The sequence below is a fragment of the Typopeltis vanoorti genome, chromosome 23, assembly GCF_054136105.1.
Source record: "Typopeltis vanoorti isolate ZY-2024b chromosome 23, IOZ_Tvanoo_1.0, whole genome shotgun sequence".
Lineage (NCBI taxonomy): Eukaryota > Metazoa > Arthropoda > Arachnida > Uropygi > Thelyphonidae > Typopeltis > Typopeltis vanoorti.
In genome coordinates, this window is record NC_143571.1 from 70,761,072 (window position 1) to 70,774,426 (window position 13,355).

Below are 13,355 nucleotides of genomic sequence, written 5' to 3' on the forward strand. Positions count from 1 at the left end.
TTTCTGATCAAATGCACTAATCTAATATCCAACTCCATCCGCTCTAGTTTGACTATCAACTTCTCATGCGGTAATCTATCAAAAGTCTTTGCAAAATCTAAGTATATTACTGTGTATCCCTCTCCTCTGTTCAAGGAAGTAGTCACCTCATTGTAATAAGTAAGTCGATTACTAAAACATGACCTCCCTTTAGCAAATCCATGCTGCCCATTAAAGATAACACTGTTGTTTTCATCCTAATTCTGGATCCTAGTTCTCAGAAGCTTCTCCAACAATTTAACCACAATACCAGACACACAGATAGTCTATAATTTGATGCTAAAGTTCTATCACCTCCCTTATGAAGCAGCACAGTCTTGCCCTCCTTCTATTCCTTAGGAACTTGATCCAGTGCAAGACTCATTAAAAAAATATGTCAAGGCAGATGTCAGCTCCCTGGTACATTCCTTTAGAATACATGATGATATATTATCCTACAGCCTTATTAACATCTAGTTTGCTCAACTCCACACACACACCACTTGATCACTTATAGTCAGTCTCTCTTCCCCATCATCAACTGCTCTCAGTCTCTCCATGAAGTCACATTCACAAGATTTAAAAACCTTTATGAACTGCTCATTAAGTATCTCCACTATATCTTTTGCAACAGCTGTCTGAATACCATTTTCTTTTCTTTTTTTTTTCATTCTTTTTTATCATTTTTTTGCTGGCTACATATCGAAAGAACTTGTTAGGATTCTTTTTGGCTTCATTAGCTAACTGCTGCTCATACCTCACTTTTGCTTGCCGACCAAGTCACCTGTCTTTCCTTGTCTTTGTAATCCTCGCGGAATTGGTTATTACCACTTCTCTTATGCTGCCTCCACAATGTCCTTTTTCTCTGTATCACATGCTTAATTTCATTCATCCATTTCAAACCTATCTTATGCAACCATCTGACCCTTGGAATACATTTAGACATTGCTTCTACTAGATAGTTCTTTAATATCCCCCAAGTTGCATTGATCGCTTTTCCAGCTAACTCCTCATTCCAAGTTACTCTTGCAAGCTGTCTTCTGAGCTCTTCATAATCACCACCCTTGTAGTTCCACATATACCCTTTTCTCGCAGAGGTCCTCACACTGCTGGCAACCACCCAGGAAATTACTTCACGGTCACTCTCACCAGTTGAAGGGTAATTGGACACCTCATTTATAATTACATCCTCTGATGAGATGATCAAATCCAAGAACCTCAACTACCTGAGGTGGTTGTCCCTCAAAAACTCAAGAAATTCATTTTCTTTACTTCCAGTTGCTCTCTCATCATCCCAGTCTATATTGCCATAATTAAAATTGTCCATAATGATCACCCTTTTCTTATTTGCTTGGCTAATTTGATTATACATTTCATAGTCACTACCATCCATATTACAAGGTCTATATGAACATCCAACCAAGTATTTCATTCTGTTCACCTCTATCTCACACCATGCTGCCTCAAAACAACTGTCACTATTTCCCTCTTGCATCTCTACTTTATATGGACATAACGCTTTCTCTATCATCAATAGCACCCCTCTACCTTTTTACCCTTTCTATCCTCACGAAACACATCATATCCTTTTATCTCTATTCCTGTCAGAATTTCGTCCTATTTCAATCAATCTTACTTATTCCAACAATTTTTGGTGGAACAGACTCAATTAATGCAGCCATTTCATCTGCCTGCCTTGTTTCTTACACTTTTAGCATTTGTATAGAAACATAGCACTCATTCCTGGACGTGCTGCTATTCCATTGATAAATCTCATTCAATGTGATTTCTCCTTGCTCAACTGAAGCCATTTCCCTTTCTGCTTATTCATTTTAAAACCCTCTTCAAATCCAACTGTTTTTCCTTGTTCCCAGGTTATCCCATTCTTTTTCTGTGTATACATGCATTCACGTCCTCTTGGAGCATCCACCTTTCTCACGCTCTGTTCCTATGTCCACCCTGAGCCTACTCATTTCGCTGTCTGTCTTGCACACCCATTCTCTCATTTTCTATACTCATGCCACTCACTTCCTCATTCATAACCACCTCTTCAATCTCTCCCATATTACTCTCCCGCTCTTCCACATCGCTTCCCAGTTGATCAGATTCATTCTCTGTACTCACTTCTCTACCTTCGAGCAGCAGTCTCTCCAAGCGACTCACACCAAACCACTTCATCCTTCAAACTCATTCCACATATTAACAAACTACACTCCTTACCTGTACTCCTTACATTTCAGCTAACATATAATTCATAATACTTGCCCCCACCTCATTTCACCGCTGCCATACCTAGTCAACACACTATTCTCTTTTATCCATCTAAGCAACTTCCTGATATCCAATCTGACATGCTCTTTTATTCCTAATAACAATAATAATGAATGATGGATGAATATCATTCTTTTCAAAAGTCTTAGATAAAGAATTATTTTGACATATATATGAATCAAAATAATGGTGTTCATATTGAAATTATGGCTGATATGCTTATATACAAATGTTAGAAATATTAGGAATAAAGGAACATAATTTTTCGGCTTAAACCCATCATTTTGCAGATGGGATATGATGAAAAATGAAATACTCATGGCAGTAGAATGTAGCAGATATAACATTTTTTGAAATGATAGCATAAAAGAGCATTTGGGATATTTTTATTAGTAGTAATATAGTTTTATAAAATGTTTTTGTAAACATTTGCAGTCAACTTTATATTTAGTTGCATACTCTGCATAATTTTTCATAATAAAAGATCATTTTGAAATACTATTAACTTTAATATTTTTAATAGAGCCTCCAGAACCTCCAAGGGAAGTGCAGATACTGGATCCTAAAAGTCGCACAGCTACAATTACTTGGTCTCCACCTTTCAGTGGAAACAGTGCCATTGTTAAATATTTAGTGCAGTGTAAAACTAAATCAGGTGAGATAATTATCTTAATTTTTTATATTCAAAATGAGGAATATATACTATATATTTTTAATTATATTATGGGAAAATAACACACTAAAAACCTTACTAATTGTTATCATTGTTAACAGTCATGGTTGCTTATACTCAAAATATATGCTACATATAGCGAGAAGGTAGGCAGTGGTTCTAAGGTTTGCAGCAAGAAAAGTTAAATTTTATATACACATAGTGTATGCCAATATTGTGTAGTTTTTAAGTTAATTTCATTGTGTATTAACACACATTAATACTCAGTATTCATTTGAGTTTTATATTTTTACAGATTATTATTATTATTATTAACATCATCTTTTCATGGAGTCAAAATGGTCCTGATACCTGTCTCACAGCCAAGCTGCTATCCAATTCACTAGTCTGTTATCTATTCCCATCTGTTTCAATTTAGCTACTACCTTGTCATATGGCAGTCTATGAAAGTCCTTTGAAAAATCCAAGTTTACCACTTTAAATACGTCTCCTTTATCAAGGGAGGGAATTTGTCACCTTGTAATATGTAAGCAGATCATTAAAACATGACCTTCACCTAACAAAGCCATGCTGATCATCATAAAAAGGTGTATGGGGAGTTGAGTAAACTAGATGTTAATAAGGCTGTGGGAATTGATAATATATCACCACGTATTCTGAAGGAATGTGCCAGGGAGTTGATACCTGCTTTGACATATTTTTTTAATATGAGTCTTGCACTCGGTCGAGTTTCTAAGGAGTGGAAGGAGGGCAAGATTGTGCCACTTCATAAAGGAGGTGATCGAACTCGAGCATCAAAGTATAGGCCTATCTGTGTGTCAGCTGTTGTGGTTAAGTTGTTGGAGAAGCTTGTGAGAACTAGGATCCAGAGTTGGGTTGACAATAATGGTATTATCTTTGATGGACAGCATGGATTTGCTAAAGTGAGATCATGTTTTATTAATCTATTTACTTATTACAATAAAGTGACTGCTTCCTTGGACAGAGGAGAAGGATACACAGTAATATACTTAGATTTCGCAAAGGCTTTTGATAGAGTACCTCATGATAAATTGATAGTTAAACTACAGCAGATGGGGTTGGATATTAGATTAGTGCATTGGATTGAAAACTGGCTACCTGATAGATATCAACAAGTTGTGTATTGGGAAGCGATATCCAGGAAAAGGAAAGTCACTAGTGGAGTGCCTCAGGGGTCTGTTTTAGGGCCATTACTGTTTAACTTGTATATTAATGATATAGGTGAAGATTTGGATGGAGATATTTAGTTGTTTGCAGATGATACAAAGTTGGGACGAACCATGAAGAGTAGTGAAGATGTTGTGGCCTTACAAAGACTTGAATAAATTGAGTGATTGGGCACGGAAATGGAGATGCGAGTTCAATGTTGCAAAATGTAAGGTTTTAAAATTTGGAAAACAAAGATGGGATGCAGAATTTATGCTAGGTGAGGATATATTGTTGGAGGTGGAAGAAATAAGAGATCTGGGGGTGATAGTGGATAAGGATCTGAAATTTAGGGGACATATAGCCAAAATTGTGAAGACAACACAAAGGCTTCTGGGAATGATGCGGAGGACACTGAAGTGTAGAAATAGAGAAATTCTTGTTCCTTTTTATAAGGCTTTGATTAGGCCACACATGGATTATTGTGCCCAGATTTGGTCACCTGGTTTTCAGAAGGATGAAGAGATGTTGGAAAGGGTCCAAAGGCAACTGACTAAGGTAGTTTCTGACCTCTGGAATGTCAAGTATGAGGAAAGATTGAGAAGATGCAATTTGCAAAGTCTGGTGGACAGGAAGAAGAGGGGGCGATATGATAGAGACCTACAAGTTGGTAAGGGGTTGTTATAGGATCAATGCTGGAGAAGTTCTACAGAAAATAGTGGGAGATCAGGGGAAAACCAGAGGTCATCCCTGGAAACTGTATAAAGAAGGTGTGAGCAGAGGAGTGAGAGGCAGGTGTTTCTCGTGCAGAGTTGTAAATGATTGGAATGGCTTGCCTGAGAGTGTGGTGTCTGCAAGGAGTTTGAATGTGTTCAAGGCACAGTACAATGAGCTGTGTGTGATAAAAGGACCTTCCAGATGAGTCTTTGACTCCATGAGATCCTGGGGATAATAATGATAATAATTACTTCCATTATCAACATTCTTCTGAATACTAGTCCTCACAAAACCTTTCTAACACCCTAATAACAATATTGTTAAGGTGGTGTTGTTAAGTTGTTGTTGTTGTCGGTTAGCAACATATTGCCCTGTAATTTGTAGCCTCAGTCTTATTCCTCTCCTCCCTTGTGAAGTGGAACAATATTTACCACCTTTCATTCCTTTGAGACTTGCCTCTTTTGCAAGACTCTTGCAAAGGCAAGTCTCAAAGTTAAGCATGTGTGCCAAAGGTACATTAATTCCATAGAACATTTCCTCAAGACAAAGCCATATTAACATCAGGTTTACTTAATTTCTCATAATTTCTCCTGCACCATGCCCTCTACACGTCAGCTTCTCCTGAAGTCACCTTCACAACGATGAAATACACTAATAAACTGATCATTGAATACTTAACTATATCATCAGCATTGGTTACCAATCTATCAGTATCTTCAACTAGCATCATCCTCACATAGTCATTTTTTTTCTTCTCATATTGCACTTTTGTTGTCTTTACCAGCGGAATCATCTTCCTGGCTTGCTTTTTGTATTCTCATGCAGCCAATCACTATCAACGTTTATCTTATGTACCTCCATCTTCCAGATTTCATACTTAATATTTTCATTCATCATTTTACTTCTACCTTGTTTAACCTTTTCACCTTTGGAATACACTCATACATTGCTGCTATTAAATATCTCTTGATCAGTGCTCATGCAGCATCAATATCATTCTATAACTCCCAGTTGTCTCCCATGCTTTCTACAATCACCAGCCTTGGGAAAATTAACAATTCGCTCTCTAACGGCAAATCCCAAAAAAATCTTGTAAACCATCATTCTATGACCATATTTGGCCTGATTTCTCTGAATTACTTTCATTTTATTTTCCCTCCAGAAGACTCTTTGTTTGCACATTAGTTGATTTCAGTTATAATTTGAACTTCTTCCACAACATTTTAATTGAGTTTCAGGCATCATGACAGTGGGACTTTCCACAGTGAATCTTTTCTCCATAATGCTAATAATGTATGTTGAGTAGATAAACATGAGACATAGCAAGTGTGGATATTCAGAAAATAAACATTCTAAAGGACTATGGGATTTCCTTGATTGAGAGTAGGGAATGTGGAATAAATGATTTAAGACAGAGGATGGAAGGCAATGCAGAGCATTAGAATCAAGTATAGTAGGCAGAAGAGAGAATGAAAAATAATAATTGCAAGTAAAGAAGCAAGCAGGACTGATAGTGAGATGTAATACAAGGTGCAAAAGCCAAGTTGGTAGATGAGGTGACAGATAAAGCATATGTGGAGTCAAAATTGGTGGATGTGGATGGAAAAGGTGCAGAAGAATCAAATAATGGATGAGCAAGTGAAAGAAATAATGAATAATTCATATGTTGTACAATATGGAGATTGAATTGTTATAAATGTGGTGAATGAGAAGCTTTAGAGTTTGGCTTTCCAGAAGGAAAAATGATCAAGATAATTGAGGCTTTGGATATAAAGAGAAAGCAAGCAAGATAGTTGGCAATAGCAGGAAGAACAAATTATTTGGTTGGGCATCGGATAATATATTATTATCAATATCAAATGTTATATTGTATCCTAAATATTGAAAATGTGTGTCACTTGTTCCAGGATTTGGTTTTCAATTGCCTTTTTAGTTTCACCTCCAGAATGTGTTAGTTTCAGTTTTCTTTAATGAAATGCATAAATTATGTTGTTATAAATGATAAATAGATGTTTGAATATATTCTTCTGATTTTTGTATCATCTTGATCATCTTAAAAAAAAAAAAAAGCATTGTATTTGCGACTGTATGCTATTGATGTTTATTCCTGGATTTACTAAAAACTTTTCTTTCCTCATCAGATCATGTCATGTATATTAAATAACATACAGAGTAAATGTTACATCTCTACCAAACCCTTTGCTTAGTTTCTGCATCTGCTGTTATGCATTCATTATTAAATGTTTTTGGATAGCTTTAGTCTGTTTTTATATTTCATAATTTTGGTCTATTAACCTAATTAAAGGCTTTTCATAATCTATAAATTGAATTCCCAAAATTTTTTTCTATAGTTTATTTATTTATTTTTTTTAATGTTTGACCCATATACAAGAGGTTGGCTAGTCAAACTATAGTACATTAGTACCTACTATCATATATGGATAGTGAGTTGGGAAAGGAAAAACTTGTTTACATTTGATTTCAAAGCCTGTATGTTGTATTCCTTGGGAAAGTCAGGGAAGACTGTTCCACAGTACAGCAGTAGCAGGGATGAAGGAGGAGGAAAAGAAACTTGTTCTGTGTGTTTCAAGGTGTACTGTGAAAGGATGTTGGGCATCAGCTGTATGTGTTCCAATGGGCTTAGTACAGAATGAGGGAATTATTGATGCTGTTTCGGATAAACATTTCCCATGGAAATATTTATAGAATATACAAATTGCAGAGACCAAATGTCTCTGTGAGAGTGAGGAGAGTGAGTTGGTAAGTGATGGGTCATTTATCAGTCTAATTGCTCTTCTCTATATTCAGTCAAGCTTTAAAGAGCCCACTCCAAATGTGCGAGCAATATTCGATAGCATGGGCAGATTTGTGATTTGTATAAGGTTAATAGCTGTAGAGAGGTAAAGTAACGTCTTGAGCAAAAAAGAAAACCTAGTTTTTTGGAAGCTGAGGATGCAATGGTTGTGACATATTTATGCCAGGAGAGGCTTGATGTCAGAGTAATTCCAAGGAAAAATCTCATCTTGTCTGGGAATTTGAGTGTTATCAAAAATAATGCTTGGGGAAAATGATTCTTTTTTTGTGAGAAATAAGACAGAACTGAGTTTTACTAGCGTTGAAGTTGACGAGGTTATCTGAGTCCCATTGGAGGATGGCATGGAGGTCAGAATTAAGGACAGTGGTGGATGATGCTCTGTGGGTTGAAGTGAGTTGTGTAGAGTAGGGTTTGTCAAATGAAAGGGAGGAGTGCAATGTGCTGTCGTCTGCAAATCTGTGTATTGGGTTGGAGGTCAACTGAAGTAGGTCATTGATATACAGAAGGAAGAGGGTCAGTGAGAGAACTGAACCTTGTAGGACCCCAGCATTAATTTGGATGGTGAGAGAATAGGGAGCCATCTATTATCACACATAGCATGCATCCAGACAGGATGCTGACAATTCATCTGCAGAAAACCTGAGACAGTCCAAATGATGGAAATGAAAGATCTCAGAGTGGTTGGTGGTATTAGGAGAGCAATAGAGGCAGCAGATGAAATTGACTGAGTGGGGAGGGATATTTTGTGCCAGACCCAGTCAAAGGCTTTAGAAATATTGAGTGCAACCACTTGCGATTCACCAAATTTCTCCATGGCATTTGTCCAGTGATGAATGAGAGTAGATCTCCTGTTGATTGGCATCGACGGAATCTGTACTGGTCGCTTAATAGCTGGGTACCTTCAAGGTAGAATAGGAGCTGGGAGTTATTGGTTTTCTCCATCACTTTGGATAGGACTGAAGTGAGTGAGATAGAGTGGTAGGTCGATGGTAGTGATTTGTCACCTTTTTTTTTAGGAATGGGTTGAATATAGGCCAGTTTCTAGGCTTTGGGATATATATATACCAGTGGAGTAAGAGAGTATGTACAGATGGCATAGGATAGGAGTCAATTCTGGTTCACAGACCTTCAGGACAATTGGAGGAATGCCATCAAGGCCAGGAGACTTTTTTGTGTCTAATTTAGACAACAGGTTTATGATCTCTTTTTGGCAAAAAAGATACAGGGACCATTGCATGTTTTGGGCAGTTGAATAACTGGAGGGCATTTGCCATTGTCAGTGTGCATTAGAGGCAAAGTGTGAAGCTAGGAGGTTAGCTTTTTCTGTGGGTGATGTTGCAATTGAGCATCTGGGTATGATAGGGGTGGGAATAGTGTAAAGCAAAGGTTACGACCAATTGCCTTTGCGAGAGACAAAAAGGCATGGCTACCATTTGAAGAAGCTGCAAGCTTCCTGCTTTTTGCTTGTTCAAATTCTTAGAAGCATTTTTAGAAGCATTGATAATTTTCTTGCATCTGTTTCGGACTTCAGTATAGGCATTGAAGGAGGATGGGATTCTTGATTTCAGCCAGTTGTGGTATGCCTGATTTTTCATTTGTACAGCCTTGGCACAACTTTTGGAGAACCAGGGTTTGGATAGGGGATGGCATTTCAGATTAGTGTGGGGAATGTATATTTTCATGTCAGTGAGGATTACTTTGGTGACAATAATCCAACCATGGGAATAAAGCATAGTAGTCTCGGAGACTGTCCCAATTCTCACTGTTATAATGCCAAACTACTCTTGTGTGGGGAGTGACTGTGTAAGCGTTGTTGCATGGGAGAGGAGATGAGCACTGGTTTGTGGTCAGAATTACCCAAGGGGCTCACTAAATTCACAGCATATTTGGTGGGGTCACTGGTAAGGAACAGATCTAGGTAATTTGGGGAGTGGTTCAGGTTATCTGGTATTCTGGTCGGCGTTTGAACAATTTGTGTAAGGTTATTAGTGATGGCAAATGTTTTAGCATCTCTGCCTGCAGAAGCTGTACAACTGGAAAAGGAAAGCCAATTGGTGTTATGGACATCGAAATCATCCAGGAGAATGATTTCACTGTTTGGAGAGTGGGACTGGAGAAAATCAACTTTTAAGGATAGGAAATGAAAGATCTCAGAGTGGTTGGTGGTTTAGGAGAGCAATAGAGGCAGCAGATGAAATTGACTGGGTGGGGAGGGATATTTCCAGCCAAAGAAGGTCGAAATGAGACGATTCTAGGTTAGGTACTCTCTGGCAGGGTATGTCAGAGTGGATATATGCACAGACGCCATCCTTGGGTCGAAAGGAGTTAAATAGTGTATAGCTAGGAAGGTTGAGATGGATAGTGCTGGGGGAAGGAGAGATTTAAGTTTCTGTTAAAAAGAGTAGGTGGGGTTGGTGGACTGCAGATGGTAATGGACACTATTAAGGAGTTGAGGCCACAGATGTTGGTGAAGTGGATATGCAAAGTTCTGTGAGGCAGGATTTGACCGCAAGGGTCTTGCACTTTTCCTATGCAGTTCCTGCATACAGGTTTCTTTGGTGGCTACTAGTAGCATCACTTGGTTTTTGCACTAGTTTGGTTTTGTTTGTAGTCTATCATCCAACTGTTGTCTCTATTTTGGCATTTTCTTTCTAGTTGTCTTCGGAGTTGGCATCTTTGTTCTCTCTCTCTCTGGGCAAAAGTTAAATCAGGTCAAGCACGTACAAGCGACTGGCTGCAAGTGTCCTTTACCTTGTTGTTTATCACTGTTATAAATTTGGATGTGTTTGTCGGTATGTCACAGGTCACTTTCACGATGGCATTTGACGATATTTCTGGTATCAAAGTTGCATTCTCCTGCTAGTTCACCAACGTCTTCTTTTAATGATTTACCATTTACTGAGGCTCACAACAACTGGTGAAATGGCTGCAAGAATGGAACTTATGGAGTTTGAAAGACGCATTGTAATAGGATATCATGTTGCAGGTCTATCCGTTTTGCAAATTGTTGAAATTTTGGAACTTTCATCCCAGGTCAGCAATCAGTGATTATCATACTGAGATGGTAGTGCAGGAAGTCTATTCTAGTGCTATCCACAGTGGATGATCCACCAGACGTGACCTTAGGGTGCTATGAAAAATAATATGCAAAAACCACCATTCACAACCAAAACATCGAATGCAGAGTTCTGGGCATCATCTGGAACATGAATCTGCACAAGAATATTCAGAACCATGGCTCACAACATGATTTCTATGGCAGGACTGCAAAATACAAGCACCTCATCTGAACCAACATGCAGCATCGTCTTCAGTGGTGCAAAGGACGTGCACAATGGGATGTGGAAACTTGGAAAGTTGTGTTATGGAGCGATGAATCATGCTACACCCTCTACCAAACAGACAGATGGGTGTGGTTGTGGTACATGCCTGGTGGAACGTCTCTTACCAGTGCCTGTAACCCCAAAATTCAGAGGTGGCAGTGTGAAGGTATGGTCCTGTTTTTCCTGGTTTGGCCTTGGTCCTCTGTTTATGGTGCCATGAACATTGAACTCCAAGAGGATCTGAACATTCAGGACAGTGCAATGCTTTCTACTTTATGACATTTCTATGGAACTGACCATTGTCTCTTTCAGCAAGACAGTGCACCGTGTCATAAGGCTGCTGCTCTAACTTCGTGGCTTGTGAACATGAACGTCACCATGCTTGACTGACTCCACAGAGTTCTGATCTCAACTCTGTTGAACATCTGTGGGATTAATTGGAGCATCTCAAAATAAATTATAATACCAGAATAAATTCACGTATTATTATGTTATTAGTATAATTTTCACCTAAGTATCAAAGGCATCTTCAGTACAAAGCTAATCGAACAATAACTGACAATCGCAAAAGATGCCATCTAAGTACCTAATGTAAGATAACTAAAAAGGTCATTAAATTTCCTAACGTATTAAAAAAATAAAATAAAATTGAATTAAATTAAAAATAAATAACATAAAATAAATAATTAAAAAGTTCTCGGCCAAACAATGATAAAAAGAATTTATAATTTAAAAATTATTTTTATTTTTCAACATAATCTCCCTTAATACTAATACATTTATTCCAGCGATGCTCCAATCCCTGTAGTGGTTCTCGGTAAGATCTACAAAATACTCCTCTACAGCTGCAATCACCTCTTGATTCCTAGAAAAATGCTGACCAGTAAGGAAGTTTTTTAAATTTTGGAGGAGATAGAAGTCAGAGGGAGCCAAATCTGGGGAATACAGTGGATGTTCCAACAATTCATAGTACAGATCCTTTAATTTTCCCATTGCCAAAACACCGTTGTGGGCAGGTGCATTGTCCGGTTGAAAGATGATTTTTTCTTCTGCAAACCGGGTCATTTCTCATGAATTTTTTCATCTAGTCTAGTTAAAAGATCACAATAATATTTCCCGGTTATTGTTTTTATCCTTAATTAATAAATGTGAAAGGAATGTCCTGGGTTCGATTGCTGTCACTGATGTGAGGATCTTAAGGGTCTTTCTCAGACATAGCCAAGTTAGCTGGTCTTGGGCATAGACAGCAGGGTTTTTCTCCCCAGTTTATCTGGGATTTTTCCTCCCGAAAGCAGGCAAACCGGCCCTGTGAACACATGCAGTTACAGCCATAGAATATACCGCGAGGCATAGGGCTAGTCACCTTATCCTCAAGATGGTACAACTTAGAAGAGCTTAAGAAAGCTCTGTAACAGGCTAGTGGGCCTGACATGTAGAATGGAGAAGAAGATATGCAATTAAAAATAATAATAAAATAAAAAGTTAGGAAAGATTTGCTGACTTAAAACGTACTATCTCTCACAAAGGGGATGGATGTGGACCATTGGATCTGCTTAAGTTAGGAGAGTGAAGTAAAGTTTCACATGTTTCTTTATAAAACCGTTTCATGAGGAACTGACTTTTGTGAAGGACTCTTGTCTTGTTCCAGTGAACTCTATGTCTAGTGTTGATAACATGCTCATGAAGTCCAGATTGTTCAGGTTCAAGGTATTATATTCAATACCTTGAACCTGAACAGCCTGTACTTGCAGTCCTAGATGAATACTTCAGCAAATGGAGGTTATGCCCGAATCCTCACAAAACACAAGTTTCATGCTTCCACCTGAACAATAACCAGGCTAACAAAGAACTCATGGTCTTCTTCAACCACAAACTGCTACACTACAATAGATTCCCAAAATATCTGGTCATCACTCTGGATAGAACACTATCTTTTAAACCACATCTCATTAACACAGCATCCAAGCTAAAAACAAGAAACAATATACTGCAAAAACTATGTGGAACAACTTGGGGGGCCTCAGCAACAATGCTTCACTGCACTGCTCTTGGCCTCATTTACTCTACAGCTGAAAACTGCTCACCCGTATGGCTGAACAGTACCCATGTGTATTTGGTTGATGCCCAGCTTAACACCGCTATGCGCCTTATTTCTAGAACTGTAAAATCAACCCCAACCTATTGGCTCCCAGTGCTAAGCAACATCCTCTCTCCGCACATCTGCAGATCCAACTTTCTTCTACATGAATACAGCAAAATCATGGACATCCAAAATCTTCCAATCCATGAAGACATCCCACCCCTAGAAATAAACAGGCTAAAGTCAAGACACACTCCAATCTTAATAGTGAAAAATCTTGCAGAGACAAGT

The 13,355-nt window shown here is 38.2% G+C and overlaps 1 protein-coding gene across 1 annotated transcript in view; it reads left to right on the top strand.

Moving 5' to 3' along the window:
- LOC150093941 (cell adhesion molecule Dscam1-like) overlaps positions 1 to 13,355 on the top strand; it is a 1,598,688-nt gene that overhangs the window by 744,523 nt on the left and 840,810 nt on the right. The window contains exon 13 of the mRNA XM_090412925.1: positions 2,813 to 2,944. Coding sequence (XP_090269051.1) covers positions 2,813 to 2,944 — 132 coding nt within the window. The remainder of the gene's footprint in view (positions 1 to 2,812; positions 2,945 to 13,355) is intronic.